At 43.7% G+C, this 20,283-nt stretch overlaps 1 protein-coding gene across 1 annotated transcript; it reads left to right on the top strand.

The window, feature by feature from the left end:
• The first annotated feature begins 349 nt into the window (after nucleotides 1–349).
• Nucleotides 350–16,368, top strand: GPRC5D (G protein-coupled receptor class C group 5 member D). Its single transcript, XM_059681126.1, has 3 exons — nucleotides 350–1,244; nucleotides 5,782–5,838; nucleotides 16,145–16,368. The coding sequence occupies exons 1-3, from the start codon at nucleotides 350–352 to the stop codon at nucleotides 16,366–16,368; spliced, it is 1,176 nt and encodes a 391-aa protein (XP_059537109.1).
• The last annotated feature ends 3,915 nt before the right edge of the window (nucleotides 16,369–20,283 follow it).

The following is a 20,283-nucleotide window of genomic DNA, read 5'->3' as shown; positions in this document are numbered from 1 at the left end:
ACTGGAATCCTATAGATCATGCATACCTTGTCAAACACACCAATTTATGAAAAAGATTCTGCATTAATTTCAAAAAGCCTTGTAACAGAGAGACTGTAACATAGAAATGGATGAATTATCTGGAAAGACTATTCCGTTCTTCCCAGCAGGAGAGAGCTAGGATAGTTTTGAGGGCTTGATAGTTTGGGGCTATTTCCTTTAGTACGTGCAGATGTCTTTATTTTAGACTGAGAGACATGAATATACCTAACATGCATTCTTTGGGGTAGATGTAAAGCTATAAGCTTGTCTCATCTTTTTTCTGCAGGAAAACAGAAGTCCATTCTCGTGAGGTCCACTTACAGCCACCATGTATGAGGACTACAGCCAGTCCACTGGGGACTCTTATTTCCTCTGTGACACAGAGGGGCCATGGGGCATCGTGCTGGAGTGCCTGGCAATAATTGGCATCGTGGTTACAATTATTCTGCTCTTGGTATTTCTCTTCCTCCTGCGAAAGGTTCAAGACTGTTGCCTGTGGAATGTCCTCCCCACCCAGGTCCTCTTCCTCCTGGGCGTGCTGGGGCTCTTTAGCCTTGCTTTTGCCTTCATCTTCCAGTTCAATCAGCAGACTGCCCCTGTGCGCTACTTTTTCTTTGGGGTTCTCTTTGCTCTCTGTTTCTCATGCCTCTTGGCTCATGCCTCCAACCTGGTGAAGCTCGTCCGCGGTGGGGTCTCCTTCTCTTGGACGACACTTTTGTGCATTGCTATTGGTTGTAGCCTGTTGCAGACAATCATTGCCATTGAGTATGTGACCCTCATAATGACCAGATGTATGATGTTTGCACAAATGGCACCCTGTCAGCTCAATGTGGACTTTGTGGTACTCCTGGTCTATGTCCTTCTCCTGATGGCCATCACCTTCTTCGTCTCCAAAGCCACCTTTTGTGGCCCGTGTGAGAACTGGAAGCAGCATGGGAAGTTCATCTTCGCCACTATGCTCATCTCCATCATTATCTGGGTGGTGTGGATCTCCATGCTCCTGAGAGGCAACCCACAGCTCCAGCGGCAGCCCCAGTGGGATGACCCTGTCGTCTGCATTGCCCTGGTCACCAATGCATGGGTGTTCCTGCTGCTGTACATCATACCTGAGCTCTGCATTCTCTACAGATCGTGTAAACAGGATTGCTCTGTACAGGGCAATGCCTGCTCAGCCCCTGTCTACCAATGCAGCTTCAGAGCGGAGAACCAGGAACTCTCAAGAGGTACTTTCCTGGGGGTATTCAGAGAGCAGGGAGGTTCTTCTGTGGGAGAAACAGGAGAGGCTTGGACAAGAGGCTAGCCAAGAGGGAACAAAAAGGGAGTGGTCAGAATTTAGTGGATGGCTAAATAGTTCAAGCATGGAAATGAAGACCCCAGAATCAAGGTTAAACTGTTATGAAAAATGAGTTCTTCCAAAATACAGAGCGACCAATGGAATGAGACCAAGACAGAACTGAATCAAAGGCCCTAAGTAAAGAGGGTGTGGCTCTAGCGCTCATGCTGGGTAAAGAGAGGCACCCACCATAAAATGAGCTAATCAGCCTCAAATTAGGCTTGCACCACGCAACTACATGACATATAATGCTAAATCCAGATGTTGTGGCTGTCAAGTACAAAAGTCAATCCTGGCAACAGTGATTGACATTTTAAAAGTTAAGGCTCAAAGTTAATTTGCCCAAACATCATAATAAACTGATTTGCAGGACTCATCACCTCGTTAAAGTCGCAAAGCCCAATAACTCTGGTTCTCTGCTTTTCCAAGTGTCCACTGCTTAAAACCCTTCAGGGTTTACAAAAAGGGACAGGAAGAGGCATTAAATCAGAATCCTGATAAAGGCACAGATGTACAATCATTAATAGAAATAAAGCAATGTGCTTATGTGACATTTTCATGATAATTTCTAGGTCACATTTTAATCCTTATGTAAGAGCAAGCCACCTGACTACCCTTTTATTAAAGAATAAAATATATTGTCCATGCCAATAAGGAGGCTTGGACACCAACAACCTGGGGAAAATGGTGGCTAATTTCAGTCATCTGGAAATATGTCAAAATTCTTTATTTCCTTTCTAAAACATCTGGCATATCATTCATAACCAAATGTCATAGTTGTACATCAATTCCTGTGTCTTAATAGGCATCTGATTTCTCACAATTTATTTCTAATGTGCAAAGATGATGCTATTTAATAGACTGCAAAGCACATATAATGTTCACTAGGCTCAAAAAATTAATAGAAGCTTTCCTTTCAAGTGCATACACTTTTTAAAGCTGTAATCTATGGCTAATTACACATTCCCATTAAATCCTTCTCAGATAGATGCATCCATTAATTCTTTTCAGTTCAGATGACCGAGAGTCAGACCCTGACAGTATATATCCTTCCGATAGCAATTTTTTGTTGCTTGCCGATGCTGTGTAATCAGCTCGCTGAGGTTTGTGGCAGAATTGCCTAGTCCGTCTTTCTTGAAACTACTTCTCATAGTTCTCACCAGAAGATTGGAGAAAACTTCCTGTGTTTGTTTTATTGTTGTTTCATGTTTCCAGGAAACAGAAGTCAGAGAGAGGAGGAGAGAGAGGAAGAGAAGTCTTAGTTTTATAAACCCCAAACACACTGGAATTGGTAATGATCAATATCCCATACCTCCAAAATATCGAGCCAGCGTTTGAAGTTGTTGAAGGAGTGTCCTGGTGGGAGAAAAAGAGCTTGCAAATGCGCAGTGTTTCCTGGGACTGGCCCTATTCCTCGAGCATGGTTAGAAAGTCCATTTCTGAGCAGAAAATCGCCTGCCAGTGAGAGTCAGCGTCAGCGTAGTTTGAATCTTTGTTGGGGGCGGTGGGGTAGGGGGGGACAATTGTGTAGTAAAGAACACATAGATTGTGCTCCAAAATCAGACAGAATAACCAGAAACTTAAGTTTTAGAGAATGGCATCAGAATTTAGGTCACCTGGAAAAAGTACAAATATCAAATATTAGAAGAATGATTAAAATTCAATAAAAAGTACAGGATTACACCTAGCTAGGAAAAACATACAAAGAGACACAAAATAGAGAAGAACCAGGCAAGTATAGTATAATAAGTACAGTATAATAACAATTACTTGAAAAATCCTAAGTGTGTCATAGGTCATGCGCTGACAGTGGGACAGCAGCTTAGCACTCTTTGTTTTTGTTTGCTCAGGAAACAATCACCGTTCTATATAAACAGACATGTGGTCAGCAAGAACAATCAGGCCATTGTACTCAACATGGGTCAGTCTCTAACAAGAACACCCCTTCCAGTCCTGGGATCCACTAATGAGAAGTGTGGGGAACTTGGAGAGGTTTCGGTGGGAAACCACAGTGATGATTAAAGGGTTAGAACGTCAGACCTCTTCGGAAAGACTAAGACAATGAAACTGAGATGGCCGTTCTGGATGTGCCATTCTCGTAGACTGTTTAAATTACCTCTCTCTCAGCTCTGTACTAAAACATGACATCTTGTTTGAGTCTGTGAAGTATGCGTTTGTTATGTGACTCTTCTGATTAATACTGTTTGTTGCTGTGACTCCAGCCACATAATTATTTGATTTACCGCTGGGTTGTGGGACCAGAATTATTCAACTGCAAGAAGAATAAGCCAAGAGGGAATTAGCAGGGAATTTCACACAAGTATACAAACCTCTCTCCCAGAGACTGTTGTCCTGTTATTTTCTGTCTCCAACTGAAGACAATGGGTAGAAATGGACTCAAACCAAAGCATGAGGGATTTAGATGAAATAGGAAAATAAGGGTTGGTAAACACTGAAACAGATCAGCAAAGGGATTAAGGACCCCATTTCCCTGGAAGGCTTTCGAAAGAAGATTAGGCTTTATCTCTCTGAAGTGGCTTACGGACTTAACTCCAAGATATAAAAACATCTGGATGAAGAATGACAATGCAGTCATGTTGCCACAGGACACCAAACAATTGGGTATAAATATTCTATGCCCTGTTACAAATGTGTTCCTAAAAAGCAGTATATTGATTGATCTTTTTAAATTAGTTGTTCTGTTAACTGAGAATGTTAAATGTGATAGAATTTGCAGAGACCCTAAGTATAGTAGAATATCAGCTATGAATCATTTTTAGGATGGGAAAGCTCCTTTTATAATTATTGCCTGCTTTACCTGTTTTAGACTAATTAGAATATAGTTGTATCAGGCTTGGTAAAAGCAAGACCCATGAATATTTGAAAGTATCACATTATTGTGGGCATTTTTCTGTCCAGTGTTTGAATGTGTACAAACAAACCTCATATTATTTCATTTGAATGTTTTAAGACAAAAATAATAAGTCCATGTAATATAAAAATGGGTCAATGACTATAAAATAATATGAACCAAGAGAAAAATGTTTTCGCAAACATAGGCCCTTTGGGTTGTTTTCCTTATAGCAACTCCTCACTTTTGCTGAACATAGTTCTTTTTGAGAATTCTCAACAATTTTTTCTTCAAGGCACCCACCTTACTATGAGAAACCCAATTTGAATGGTCCCGGGGGTATGACTTTCATTTGTTCTTTCATGGGAACAAATTGCAAGCCCGCTCTTTTGTCACCCTCAAGAGAGAGCTGGCATAAAGCGGGGAGGAAGGCAGTGAGCTGGAGAATTGGGCTTCTCTAATTTATGATCTGGTCTGATAAGAATGTTGGATGGTTACCAAGGGGTTGAATGTGAAGGAGTTTTGTTATGCCACAAGGAACAAAGTTAAACCAAAAATTCAGTTCATTCTCCTGTGAAGGAAAAAAGAGCCTTTCATATATCACCGGATCCAACCCCTCTAAAAACTGCCAGGAGGAGGATGCCAGAGCATCATTTATAACTATGCCACCAGCACTACCACCAATAATAAAACACAAAGGATAGCACTGTGGTGGTTTTTATATAGCACACCCTATTCCAAGGGCTTTATATCTATTAGTTGATTTAATCTCCAAAACGAACCAATGAAATAGATTTACTGTTTTGATCATCATGATCCCTCTTTTACTTCCATCAGGAAACAAAGGCAACCATCAGTTAAGGAATTGGGCCCCGGGTCACACAGCTAACCAATGAGAGAGCAGAGCCAACTCTACAGCCACGAAGTGTGAATACTAGTGGCCTAGCTGTGTCTGTAACCATCAAACAACAAACGTGTATCGAGCCAGGGCCTAGCCTTAGAGACAAACAGAGCTACTTTCTTCATAAAGCTACAGTCCTGTTGAGGAGACAGACATTCAACAAATAACTACATGTGTGATATTCTACAACAATATAAAATTGTCTTTAATGATGTTTTATATCATGTCCAGTTTTTTTACATCGAATCAAAATGTGTAGTGTCAAGCCTCAGGAGACTTTAGAGATGACCTGGTTGAGGTTTTTTATTTTGCTGTTGAAGACAGTGAGATGCCCTGGTCTTGCGGTGATACTAGAGAGCAAAGGCTCGGACCCAGTGCCCGTGTTTTTTCTCTAGAAAGCAATGAGGAATCGTCAGCCCCTTTAATTACTAACCACAGATGAGCTTCTCCTGAACACAAAAGGCTCTCCATAGACAATCTTCCTCAGAAGCTTTAAAAAATACTCTTTTTTAAATTACAGATTTTTTGTTGTTGTTCGAACAGCCTCAATGGAGAATTCCTTTTTAAAGGGCCAAGAGCCTCTTTGCAAACCATGAAATCTTCTCCTAGTCCTCGTGTGCTGTTTCCCAGTGAAGCTCTGACACTAACCCAGCCCTTCCCTCCTTTGGCTTTCAGCCCGAGACAGTGATGGAGCTGAGGAGGATGTAGCATTAACTTCATATTCAGCTACAGGTAAATGTGCTCATCTGCGTTCACCAGAGAGGCCCAGAGCAAGCACTCCCACCTTAGGAGAGCGGTCAGGCTACGTCTCCCATGGCTTCTACTGACCTGAGAGAGGAGTGGCAGGGCAGGGTCATCCTTACAGGCATGTGGAGCTTGAGCCTTCTAGATTAAACCATACCAGGGTGGCACAATAGAGGCAAGCCAGGCCTTTTGCCTCTGCCCAAGCCCCTCCCAATCCCCATCGCCACTGCCATCAGCAGTATATTCTGGTGCAGTGAGTGTCCCTGGAAAGAAAAGGTAGCTTGAGGGTTTGTTTGAGGTTGCAGAGAAGCCTGCTGTTTGCCCTAGGCACAAGAGCGGGGGATTGTAAGTATGTTTTTAGTATCAGCTGTCGAAATGATCCCCTGAGCCCCACTGGCTGCCTGTCTGGGTCACTGTCCAGCTCCAGCTGCCCAGGCTGCCCCAAGAGCTGGGCTAGGTCTTGACATCATCATCTGCATGTCCAGATGGATGTACCAATTTTAATCCTTCTGGGCAAGAGCAGAGGGAACACTGCTGAGTAGAATTGGAGGAAACTTGTTTTTGTGCTGGGATGGCCTGAAGTCACACAATCCACACACAATTCTTGTACTATGGGGATCAGAAGTCACTAAAATGCAAGAGTGAAAGTCACAAACTGTACTAGGCAGCTCTAGGCTAATCCCTCTGGTCTGTTATCTGAGACTCGGCCTTTTCCTGGAATGACGCACAGTCCAGGACATAGCTGTACCATTTGCTATAATTAACCCTCTGGGGGGCCTTTACACAATGGGAAAATCTTTAGTATTCCCTGTGAGAATTTCTTGGGTTACTTTCAACTTCCGGTGATCAGCTATTCAAGAATCTTGCAGAGATTCTTGTTAATGACTAAGAGTAAAGAAGTTCTGATATGGGTAGGCTCAATGTTTTTTTCCTTTTTTATTAAGAAAGCATTCAATGATGGTGAAATAATAATATTTTAAGCATAGTTCTAGAGAGTATCATTCCCTATGTTGGCTCATAAAGTTTATGACGGCATTTCTTCCTTTCTAGACTGTTGATCTCACAGAAGAGTATGTCATCCCACGGCTAAACTCTGATGCAGAATTATAAAGTCCCCAGGAATCATGAGTAGTGAAAACCCAGAAGATCATCCTAATGTAGCCCTGGTGGGCCGCTGGGGAGCCCACAGAGTCACACTGCCAACAAATATCGCCTCATCCTTCTTGCTCTGCTTCCTGGTTCTCTCCATCCATCTGGACCTTCATCAGAAGACTGCCTGTTCAAGCATAATTACAGTCTTGCTGGCCACCCTACCTGACTATGTGTCTCTTTCTTCATTTTGTAACTGAAAGCTTCCCTTCCTTAGCAATGCTAAAACAAATTGGTTCCTCCTACCAATGGGACTGAAAGACCCTGGTCTGAAGAAATTAGGGTCACGCTAATATGACTAAGTCTAGAGGTAGGAAAAAAAAAGTCTAGAGGTCAGTAGCAACTCACTTTTGGAATACTCTTCTAGTCATTTTTGTTTATTTGTGTGTTTGTTTGTTTTGTTAATCCTCACCCCAAGGATATTTTTCCATTGATTTTTAGAGAGAGTGGAAGGGAGGGAAGAGGGGAAGAGAGATAGAAAAAGAGAAGAGAGAAATATCGATGTGAGAGAAACACATGGATTGGTTGCCTCCCACAGGCACCTGCCCAGGGTCAGGAATTGAACCTGCAACCCAGGTACGTGCGTGCCTTGGACAGGGAATCAAACCCAAGACCCCTCAGTGTACAGGCCAATGCTCTAACCACTGAGCAACACCAGCCAGGGCTAGTCACTTCTTATAAAGGGCCCTTACATATCAGTGACCCAGCATTTGTGATAAAGGTCATAGCAGAATCCTCAGGATCCCACAGTTGGGTATTTTAAATAACGCGGACAGTTCATAGACTTGGAAGCTGGCAGGCTCTCTCCCATGATGTCTGCACCCCAGACAGCGAGCATGATGGCATATGGGGCTGAGGTCAGTGACCTGCTTTGATGAACCAATAACAGCAAAGAAAGAGCCACCCAGTTGATGCTCATAAAGGATTTTAGGTGCTGTACATAAAAAGCAGGGTCTGCCTGTCTTGAAGTTTCTAATGAACCGATGCCTCTGCACTAATTACTCTGCCTTCATTCCTCATGCAGCCCCACGTCCTTCCCCATGGATTCATCTGTCCTTAGTACCCACTTGTAATATGTAGCAGGTAGACCAGGACAGGGTCAGAGGTGTGCTGCCAGAAGGGTTCTAAGGATCTCATTCAGCCCAATGACCTTGCAGATGAGGAAGCAGAACCCTCGAGAGATGGAATGACTTGCTCCAAATCACACAGTAGTTAGTGGTTTTCCAACACATAGACAACTCTTTTCCCCACTCCAGGAGGCTGTCCTATATTTCTGTATTTACAAGGAAGGTGTGCTCCTCCCCTGAGAACTAAATGGGATAGTTCAGACCAGTGAGTGTTGAGCGCTGCTGGGTAAAAGATCTTTGAAAAATAGCTAAGACTCCATACATGGGGGGGGAGCCTTTTTGATGACCAATGTCCAGCATGGACTTCTTCAATGTCAGCAGTATCTCCTGAGCATGTGCAGGGTACCCGGAACCATTCTCAGGCTCGGTCCTGGGCAGACAACGCTGCTTTGGTAGATCTATGTTATTTGTGGGGGAGATAACACAATGCAAAGAATGTTTTTTGTTTTTTATTGATTTTTAGAAAGAGAGAAAGGGAGAAGGAAAGAGAGAACAAAACGTCGATTGGCTGCCTCCTGCACATCCCGTACTGGGATTGAGCCCACAACCCGGGCATGTGCCTTGACAGGGAATGGAACCAATGACCTTTGGTGCATGGGATGCCCAACCAACTGAGTTACACCAGCCAAGGCAACAGCTCTCTCTCCTTTTAGAGATGAGGAAAGGGACTTGCCCAGGATAACGTGGCTTGTTAGAGACAGAACCAACTAGAATCCAGGTCCCCAGCTTCTGTTCAAATGCTCACCTTCTACACAATGTTCCATTTTCGTATATTTTTCTGTTACCCTCAAATTAACAGCTCCTTTTTTAAATCTGTGCCCTGAGCAATGTTCTCAGCACAAACCAGTACCGAGGTTATGTGACCAGAGTTTTACCTTCTGCTTTTATTGGTAATAAAAAAAGAAAAAACACACAAAACATTAAGCCTCGGACCTATTGATTAGGTGGCATACTACTTAACAAACCACATAAAGACCCTGATTTGAGAGGGAACAGCAATCCATGCAATCTCCCATCTCTGGAAGAAAACCATCATCGCTGATTCTCCTCGTCTCTAACCCCCAAATGATAGCAATGACACCTTTGGCATAATGTTGTTTATTTTGTTTGTTTTACAGGCAGGAAATGTTTCTGTTGAGTCAGCTCACAAATTTTAATGAACACATTGAGGCCATATATGATAGCTCATACTGTTTCCCAAAATGTTTTTCCTAAAATTAGTAAAGATAAAATTGAACATCTTTGTACCAAATTGCCTCTGACGTGTATATAGCACAATTTAACCAAATGTTGGACTATGTATTAGTGAGATTTGGGGGGCTGTATGTTCCAAGTATTTCGTTCAGGCTGTTTCAGGAATGAAGTTGTACTGTAAGGTTACACATGGCAGCAGGGAGACAAAACTTTCTCTGGGAACCCAGTATAGTCACTCATCTGGCTTCATCTAGATCTAGATGGACTGCTGTCAGGCATTGGGAGGAGCTTGTCCCCTGCCCTGGTCCCACAACCCCTCCTTTGCCACTATCAGCTGACTGACTTTCTCCCTATATGTCATAATTCAGACTCCTAAGAGGGGGTCTGATTGGTCCAGCTATTCATCACTGTCTCTGATTGGTAGCTCTTTTGCGTTGTTCCTCCTCTTAATTTACAGTCAGCCTGTGGATTGGATGCCCTTGGGTCCAGTACCCACCATTGGTCCATTCAGCTGGGTTGGTCATGTGGTACAGACTTGGTCACATATGTCTGCTCCCTAGTGAGAAGAGTTCTCTGGGCAACAGGGGAAGGCATAACATGCATCATGACTGACCAACTCAGGAGAGATTAATCCAGGAAAATAAAATTTTATTAAGTTATAGAATATTTTAATGAAAATACAATTTTATTCCTTTTGAGTTTATGAAGCAATTCACATAAAGCTAAAAACCCCAAAAGTCTTCTAAGTTGAGATTCATGAGGAACCATTTAAAAGAATAAATAAAATTATGATTAGCCTATTGTACTCAATTACTCAATTCAATAAGTATTACTTGAAGATCTAAACTCATTTACTTATATGTAATGGGTTATATAATTTGAAAGGCACTTATTTTCTTAAGTATTTTAAATAGTCCTCTTCTGATTTTATTTATTTATCCAAAAGAAAGGGCATCAATGAAAAACTTCACTATAAAATACCTTCCTGATGTAAATGGCTGGTTAGCTCAGTTAGAGCACAGAGCTAACAAAATATTTGCCTGGGTAGGTATTATTTAATATATCCTTCATCTTGATGCTTTTTTTCCTAATTCAAAGAGCATCAAAGGTTTATGTCCCTCCACATTAAATCTCATACTATCCCCATAAACTTAAAGGGTCTCTACTTATCATCCCTTATTTCAACCTGTGGTGTGGTTAGGCTAACTTTCCCTCACTCTCTCTACCCATTATTCCTTCATTCTTCTTTTACATCAATGCTCCCTTTTCCTAGGATTATATCTTCTTCGTATTGGTCAGATTTGTGCCTTTTTATCCTACTTTTCATCCTCCCACAATCAGTTCTATCCCTACTTTTTCTCAGAAACTTCCTCTGGAGACATGGGGACACAGAGTTGTCACACGCCAAGACCAACTTAACTTATGGCACAATGAGGTTCCCTTTTTTTCTCTTCACACTTAGATAGTAAACAAGATACTTCTGTAGCACCTTTCTCAGAATAAGCCTAATCATCTATTTTAAAAGCACACAATGAGAAATAAACCAGAAAAATCTATGTTGCTTCCTTGGTAGAAAAGCCTCTGTATTTTGCACTTGAGGGAGATGCTTCTCAATTAACATTAAATGGGAGTGATCATGAAGACCTTGATTTTGAGAAGTAATACTTGACATCTGAGTAAAGAAAGACTTTTCTTGGAATTGTTAAAAATGTCTTAATGGCTCAGGCCAGTTTGAAGCTACTGGTCTCTTCTGAGAGATCATGTTTGCTGCTCTCCAAAGATAGATTAGTTAGAATTAAGTTTGCATTTTAACATATAGCAGAACTCGCTTATTTAAAGAACTTCAAAGTGGCTACCTCAGGAGACACAGAGATGCACCATTGCTTAAACTCTGATTAGAATGCCTTTCCTGGACTGCCTTCAAGGATGTCTCAAGGAAATCAGTGGGACTGGATTTACTATGGGGGTTAAACTGTCCGATTGAAGAAGTGAGTTGAATGATGAATTTCTAATATTGATCTTATCAAAATACTCTCCCATGTTTTAAATCAAATAGAAAAAGTTAATATAAACTCTCAAGCCTGGCTGGGTAGCTCAGTTGGTTGGAGCCAGGGTTTCGGATTCCATCCCCGATTGGGGCACATGCAAGAATCAACCCATGAATGCATAGATAAGTGGACAACAAATCAACATTTGTCTCTCTCATATTCTCTCCCTTTTTCTCTCTAAAATCAATGACTAAAAAAATTAAAAGTAAAATAAACTCTTGAAAAAATCTCAAGCGCCTCATTGCCTAATCTGTTTGCAGCCTTGGTCAACCCTCATAAACCCATGAGAGGACCGTGACAGCCACACCAGCCTGGGAACCCCAGCTTGATTGGGAACAATTGCTCCTGTTGCAAAATAACACAGGGTTATAAAGCAAACACACCAAAACAGCCTGTTTTATAAAATTTTGATGTGTTGTTTATCATGGACTTTTTTGCATTAACTTTTATTATTAAATTTTTGTATAAAATATTATTGATCGTGATTACTGAGGGTTTGGACACTCCTTGAATTCTGTGCCCAAGGTAAGTGCCTCGCTCTCCTAACCCCAGTCCTGCAGATCAGACTTGCCTCCTGTGGAAGGGTATGAGCCGGGAAGGAGAGGGAGCCCTAGCTGCACAGTAGAATCACCTGGGAAGTTTTAAAAGCTCTCCATGGCCTGACCTCACCACAGACCAATTACATCAGAATTTCTGGGAGTGGAGCCCAGGCATGGTTATGCTTTAAAATCTTTCCAAATGATTCTGTTTTGCAGCCTGAGTTGCAAACCACTGCCATAAGCAGATAATTAGAATTGGATGGAAGGAATTAGAAAGAGAGAGACATCAGGATCCAGGCCTGGGTAACTAAGGGGATGAGGGTTCCACTTGTAGAAGAAGTAACCCAGGAGGCGAGCTCAGGAAGAGAAACAGGTGTGGGGTTGGAGAGGACAGCAAATGAGTACAGAGTTGAACCAGTAGAGTGTGACATGGAAACGCACAGGTGAAGAGAAGGCTGTGAAGTTCCAAAAGACAGAGAAAAAGGTTCAGGAACGAGCTTAGAGGTGGTGGAGGAAATTGTGGGGGGAGAGATGATTGGATTGGGAGCATAAAGAGAGGCCTCGAGAATGTCTAGGGGTGGAGAAGGCTGCTCCCTCCCTAAAGGGATTCTCTCCTGATACCGCTGCCTCCACATCCCGTTCCACCTTTAACACTGGGGTTAAACACCTTTAACATCTCCACCAAGGTCCCGTTTGCAGAACCACACTCTAGCTCTGAATGAGTAAACCAAGAGAGCATACTGAGATTCTGCAAAGATTGGGAAGGCAGCTGCTGGGGCTTGCCTGGAAGATGGGTGAATCAGCAAAAGAAGGAGAAATGGGGCCAACTATCCAATGCCTGTCCCCAGACCTGCCTAATCGGCACAATCAGCTGGGGTACTTGTTACAAATAAAAATGTTCATAGCGGGGCCCAGACCTACTCACCCAGAACTTGTGTGTGTGTGTGGGGGGGGGGGGGGGCTGGGATTCCTGTTTTTAAGTTCCTAGGTAACTCTTAAGATTGTGTGAGTTTGGGAAGCACTGTTCTGTTGACAAGAAATGGCTTCCTCTGTGCTCTGGTTTGTAGCAAACACCTTCCAGGCTTTGCCAATTTGGCCCCGGAAGGCAGAAAGGGATGGGCTTTTATGGCACAATCAATGGAAAGATTTTCTGTCAGTCAGGCCCTTGGGGACATTCAGCTTCCAATTTGCATCTTCCTTTCTCCCCTTGTCTGGTGTAATGTTCAGCCCACCCCCACCCCACAGCTGCTGCATCGTCACCATCCAGGACACACTCGCCCACCGGCTTCTCCTAAGAGAACATGTGACCAGAAGCAGCTCGTTGCCCTGAAATTTAGGCAGATAAACCCTTCCTGGGCCTATTTGCTGGCATCCTTATCTCCTTCCGGCTTGGTTTATACGGTGTGAAAGGTCCTTGTTCATCCATTTGGTTCAAGTCAGTTTAGGAAAGTAATGCACTTGGGAGAAAGGACTGCACTTGATCTTTGGGGGGATCCATCTGAAACGCCTCTCTGCTGTTTGGCTCTGAAGCATGCGTCTCTCTTTCTTCACATTTTGAAGTTTGTTCTTGTGTAATTCTCCTAGGAGACAGCACTTTGCCAAGCTTGACAGAGAAAAGCTTTGGGGAAATAAAAACTTGGACTTGATGAAAGGCATTCAGTCCAAAGAGTAAAAAGAAGTTTCTTTCTTTCCTCCAAGCCTCGGGCTTGTGAGTAGCTTTTATCACATTGGTTTTCCGTGTTCTTTTATGAAAACGAAAAAGAAAACTGATGGCGGATCAGCTGAAGTTCATCAGAATTATTTAAGGATAAATTGGCACAGAAAACACAAGGGGGGAATCTGACAGTGGTGTTCTCAGAGTGAGATGCCATAATCTTAATTGTGGCAAACGAACACAAAATGAACAGATAAATTTTTTTGTCCCCGAAAGTTTATTCGCTCATGAACAAATGCTCCTATGCGTGCATGCGCTGTGCCAGCCCCTGCGAATACAGAAGGAAACAAAACAAATTCTGGTCTTCCAGAAATATACAGAATAATGGGAGAAAAACAAGTAAAAAACAACAAGTAAACGTAATTTCAAAGTATAAATCCTCTGAAGGAAACTGGCTGGCTGCGGGAGGCCTCACTATGGAAGTGACCTTTGGGCTGAGATGCAAATGTTCTGCAGGACAAGAGTTTGGGGCAGATGGGAAGAGTTGGGGGGAGACTCCAGTGGGAGGCATTTTGAGCTGGGGGCCCTCAGAGGAAGGACTTCTGGAAAAACTTGTCTCTGACCAGAGTGACTGGAACCATTGAGAACTCTAACTTGAAGGATCAGAACCAAGAAGGGCTGGCAGACCTGATAACAAGCAACACGTGCCTGGATCAGATTAAAGGATGGTGAGATGTGATTGCCTGGGCTCTGGGGCAGTCAGGCGGGGTCTGAGGGTCACAATACATATGAAGCTTTTAAGACGGGAATGACTTTCTGGCTGAAGAGGCACCTTGAGAAAAGCAGGGATCTGGGAAGCCGTAGAAAGTGACACAACCCAAAGGGCACATGAGAAAGTGTGGAAATCCAGGGCTCAGGAATGGGCTGCTCACCCAAGTAGGGAACAGTTGGTGGCATGCGTTCCTCCTCAGCGATACAGTCTTCAGATTTGCTACCTATTTGCAAGGAGCTGTGTTTTATGTGGCTTGATAATGTATCTGCATACGGGCAGTGGTTAGGATTAAAGATGATGGTTTCATCTCACTTACCGAATGGCCCTCTGTACCTTGCAATGACATCTGGTCTGTGTACATATGGGTATGTAAGTGTGTGTGTGAGTGTGTACATGTGCTCACACATCCCCCAGCAGACCCCTCACTCACATACTAGGGAGTTCAGAGACTCCCACTATCTCTAAAAAAGATATTTGAAGAGCATAAAAACTTCTGTATTTATCCTTTATGCAGAATTGATAAAGAACTATTTTTCTCCCTATTCTCTTAAAATGAAATCTTACACACACACACACACACACACACACACACACACACACTAACCCCAGTGTCCTGGCAATTTGGTGTGTCATTTCCACCAGGTATGTTAGGAAAACGGAGGAACAGCGGACCCAGCCAGTGCCTTTAAAGGGGCTTGGGGTGGATTGGAGTCCAATCAAAAGAAGCCCATTCTGTGCACAGCAGGGTCTGTGCCTTTGGAGGCTGCTTCTCCTCACATCGTCCCCCTCTCTCATGATGTGGCTGGGACCTTCGGGAACTTACAGGAGGATATAGCCGCTCTCATTAGGAGGTTCTGTGATGAGGCTAAGCCCCTCTGCCCAATGTCTCAGGCAGTTCATGATACTCTGGGAATTATAACTTAATGTTCTCCTGAATTTCTGACTCTTAAGTCTTTAACTTCACCTTAACATAATTTTCTCTTTATTATTTTGCCAGGTCTCTGATTTTACAACTCTTCCTCCTACCTATCAGCCCTCTCTTCCCATCGCTTCACCCCCACTCCACTTGTTGTCCCCCACTCAACCTTGGTCCTCTCCTCTCTGTCCCTCTCGTCTAGGTAAGTCCAGTCAGATGCTCCCTCTAACCCTCACCCTGGTTCCCAATGTTCATAGAATTCATGGGCTTAGGACTCAGATGACTAAACTCGTGCTATGCAAGGGCAACCCACAGACCATTTTTATTTTGCTGAGCAATACAAATAATAGGATTCTTTCTTATGCAATTAATCATCCTCAAAGAACAATATGGACTAGTATTTTTGCACTTAACAAATAGTAGCTTTTATGTAGAGAACTAAATGGGGCAATATTTCAGGCATTGACTGTACGTATCTGAGGACACTGGTGTTTATAAAGTTCAAGTATCTTTGCAAAGGATTCTACATTATCACCATGTCAACATAAAGTGATATTAAATGTAGCAAATACAACAAGCCCTCCATATTCACAGGTTCTGCATCTATAGATTCAACCAACCCAGATTAAAAACATTTGGGGAGGCTGTGCCCTCAGTGGTCCCCGAATCTGTCTCTTGCTTCAACAGTGTTCGGACAGGACAGACCCAGGGACGCCCCTTCTTCCAGCCTCCAACCAACCGACCAACCTCCAATCACCACCTTTTCCAGTCATCACCTTCGGAACCACCTCAGCCTCCACGACCAGCCAACACCAAGACCAGCCAACACCATTTTATTTTTTTTTTAACCTTAACTCCTTATTGCCAAATACCCATGAGCTCCCAAATTCATCAGAATTATTCCACACCGCCAACCACCTTGTCAGCCTGCATCTGCGGGCCTCTTACACCTACCTCTCTCCGGGCTTCTATTTTGACTGCGATGATGTGGCTCTGGAATGTGTGGGTGACTTCTTCCCAGAATTGGTGGAGAAGAAGCACAAGGGCACTGAGCGTCTCTTAAAGATGCAACGGCAGCCACATTCTCCTCCAGGACATGCTGAAGCCTTCCCAAGATGAGAGGTGACACTCAGGACACCAAGGAAGCCACCATGGTCATGGAGAAGAGCCTGAACCAGGTCCCTTTGGAGCTGCAGGCTCTGGGTTCTACCAGCACAGACCCTCATCTCTGTGACTTCCTGCAGAACCACTTCCTGGGTGAGGAGGTGAAACTCATCAAGCAGATGAGCTACACCTGATTCACCTCCGTAGGCCAGCTGACCCCCAGGCTGGCTGGGTGAGGATCTCTTCCAACGGCTTCCCTCAAGCAGGACCAGGAGCCCTTGGAGCCCAGAGGCCTTTGAGGAGCCTCTCTGCCTCCCTCTGGTGTCCGGCTTTTGCCTGAGCCTCTCCCTGAAACCACTAGGCATCCTTTTAACCACCCTGGAGCCCTTTCCCATGCAGTGGACCAAATGGAAACAATAACACTTTTTGTAGAAAAATTAATTAATTAAAAATATTTGGGGGGAAAATGTTACCTGTTGCTGACATGTATTATGTAGTTAGGCCTGCAATGGTTGCTTCTGTACTGAACATGTACAGACTTTTCTTCCTTGTCATTATTTCCTAAGCACTATAACATCTATTTACATAGCATTTATATTGCATTAGGTATTATAAGTAATCAAGAGATTATTTAAAGTATACAGAAGGATATGGGTAGGTTATATGCAAATACTACACCGTCTATATATATAAAAGCCTAAGTGACCAGCCAACTGGCCTGTAGCTATGATGCACAATGACCACCAGGGGGCAGACGCTCAAAGCACAGGCATGGAAACATGGAACAGACTGATGAATCTTAGAGGGAAGATTAGAGGGAGGGGGGAGGGAGGGAAGAGATTAACTAAAGATCTTATATGCATACTAGAGCCTGGTACATGGATTCATGCACTGGTGGGTTCCCTAGGCCCGGTCTGCAGGGATGAGGCTGAAACTGGCTCTCCAACATCCCCCGAGGGGTCCCAGATTGTGAGAGGGGCCCCACCAGTGCACGAATGTGTGCAGCAGGCCTCTAGTTTTATATAAGGGACTTGAGCAAACACAAAGTTTGGTATCAACAGTGTGGGGGATGTGGTCCTGGAACCCACACCTAGTAGTTACCAAGGGATGACTATACTCTATTCATATAGCATCTTCCCTAAAGCAAGACTATGAAGAACTGTTCTGTAAAATGCAATCACCACAATACAATATACAGATGGTATATTATAGAATTATACATCTGAAACCTATATCATTTTATTAACCAATGTCACCCCAATAAATCCAATTAAAAAATTTTTTTAATAAAACTGCCAGCCAGAAAATGGATTATAACATCCAGTAACAAATAACACTCACAAAAGGTGAGGGCACATCCAAACAATGGAATGCATTTTCATTTCACCTGAGGGCTAAGGAAGTGTTTGGGTTGCAGGTGTCGGGGAAGAATATTGTACAATAAAACTGGTAATCTCTCCATGGTTCTTAAGATTCAAATACCAGGCACGACAGTTTGGCAGGTAAAGTCCAGAACTCTGAGAATTCCAAGAGTCCTTAAGCTTATGAAGCCCAGCCTCTCTCCTAACACAGAATTCCCCACGTCATCCTCAACAGAGCATCATTGAGATTGAGCACCTCCAGCAGCAGGTAACCCACCACTTTGCAGGAAGTCCTTCTGGGATCTGCCTCCCTAGAACTCCTAACACTGCGCCACCTGTTATGCTGTCATTATTCAAGACGGCTGGGAGGCAGCATGGGGTTGTGCATAAAGGATCTAAAGGCAGCCCTCTCACTTGGTAGCTGTGTCACCTTGGAGCTTCCATTCCTGCAGGTGTTAGCAAAAGGGGGTGATAATCAGAATAACATATAAGGTTTTATAAGTATTAAATAATATTATACAAGTAAAGCCCTTAAAATGGAGCCTGGCACAGAGTAAGCACACATTAAATGTTAGCTCTGATCATGATAACACACCCTGCAAAGTCCTCCCCTCTCCAGATGAAATATCTCCATTTCCATCCATCGTTCTGTATAGCATGTAGTTCTTCTTAAAAGCTCCTCTGTTAGAAGCTCCTTCAGTACCAGGAGATCCACAGAAATGGATTTAATATTCTGATGTCGTGTATGTAACCTGCCTCCAGGTCAGTGGGAACAGCGCCAGCCTTGACCTACACTACACGACTGTGTCAGTACTGCCTGTGATTGCCTTGGCTCTTTGCCTGCTGAGCCACATCACGGGTCCTTATCAGTCTTACAGCCCATTCTGTGCACAGCAGGGTCTGTGCCTTTGGAGGCTGCTTCTCCTCATGACTGTCAAACCAAGTGGTTTACTTGGGGGAGGAGGGGCATGAATACATTTATAACTATTAAACTAAATTGGAGACCTTTATTCTAATCTATTCCAATATATTATTATTCAGTCTTTCCTAATGTTGTGTCATGTGTGTCATGGGCTTATCAGAGGGGTGGTGGTGTGTGTGTGTGTGTGTGTGTGTGTGTGTGTGTGTGTGTGTGTGTGTTTAGTTGATGGATCTTAATATGGAAGGGGGCCTGAACTAGAAGTAGCTGGGACCAGACAGTTGGGTATTGCCTATGTGGTAACCAAATTTCATTAAAGTTTCCTCTTCTTTTCTGTTGATCATGGTTGAATCTGGTGCTTGAGATACACAGCTCAGGTCATTATACACAACAGTTATTTGCAAAGTTTTTCCAGGGACTGCCTCTGAAATCTGCCATCAGAAACCGCACGGGGAGTGAGAGATTGCCCTTGAGGGGGCCCTGTAGCTCCCCACAAAGGAAAGGAAGAGGTGCTGATTAAGGGTTTTTTACTCTATGTGGGACTCAGAGCAGTGGGAGGATCATCATGCTGGCTGGGGAAAATGAAGAATTCTTTTTTGCCTTGAAATCCATCTTTTGACAGCCTACTCCCTCAAGAGGCATATGCTCATTTGGCTTGGGGGTTGCAGGACAGTGACCTGTGGTTTAACCAGAAAATGTCAATCACCCTCCAGTCCCTCTCCCCACAGCTTACATGCAGAGGGGAGAGGAGATCATTGGAAGAGAAACCGGAACAAAAAGCAATTGGGAAGACAAAGGAAAAGGAGAGGGATTTAAGATATGGGTGACCATGGTCACTTTGTCTGAGTCTTTGCTCAAACCCCCTTTTGGAAAAAATGTATCTAACCCTAACCTCCCAAGTGTCAACAGTATTCAGAGCACAGAACCAGAAATCTGGTCCCAATTGTATTATATCCACCAGTCCTGAGTTCCCTCCTCTGAAAAGTGAGGGCTGTGAGGCACCAACTAAAGAAACTCTGTGACCTTCTCACTCCCTAACATTTTAGGCACTGGAGTGTCCACTCTGAAGGGTCAAGAAAACTGTAATAATCCAGAGGTTGCAGAAATCAGGGTCAGACACCGATGTACTGCTCCCCACACCCATCTGCACACCTGAAGCATCTTGAAGCCAGGGAGGCCAGAACACTGTCTGCCCTGGGTGGAGGAGTTCCACGGAAGCCCACCGGTTGGACCAGAGAATTCCCCAAAGCAGCGGTCCACAAGCTGAAGGCTGTCTTGCCAGATCCCAGATCTCCGCAGTCAACACTGAAGAAAGGTTTTTCTGAAGCTGCCCCTTCCAATTCTGAAATAATCCCTGTTCAGATTATGGCTGGGGCAGGGGCAACCCTTCACACCTTGTAGTAACCGAAGGTCATGGGCAAGGAAGGAAAAGACCAGCTGTGTGCAGCTCAGTTCTCAGCAGTAAGGACAAGTCTGGAAATGAGGGAAGGAAACCCAGAATGCACCGGGAGGGGGGAAGAATGGGTGTTATTGTTGCATTTCCAGGGCCAGGCTGTACCTTTGGATTTGGCACACTTTTCCTGACAAAAAGCCAATGTTCTCACCACAAACACACTCGTCGGCATTAGTAACCACAGCATATGAGACCAT

Source organism: Myotis daubentonii, chromosome 2 (genome assembly GCF_963259705.1).
Source record: "Myotis daubentonii chromosome 2, mMyoDau2.1, whole genome shotgun sequence".
Lineage (NCBI taxonomy): Eukaryota > Metazoa > Chordata > Mammalia > Chiroptera > Vespertilionidae > Myotis > Myotis daubentonii.
This window is presented reverse-complemented; position numbering and strand designations above follow the sequence as displayed.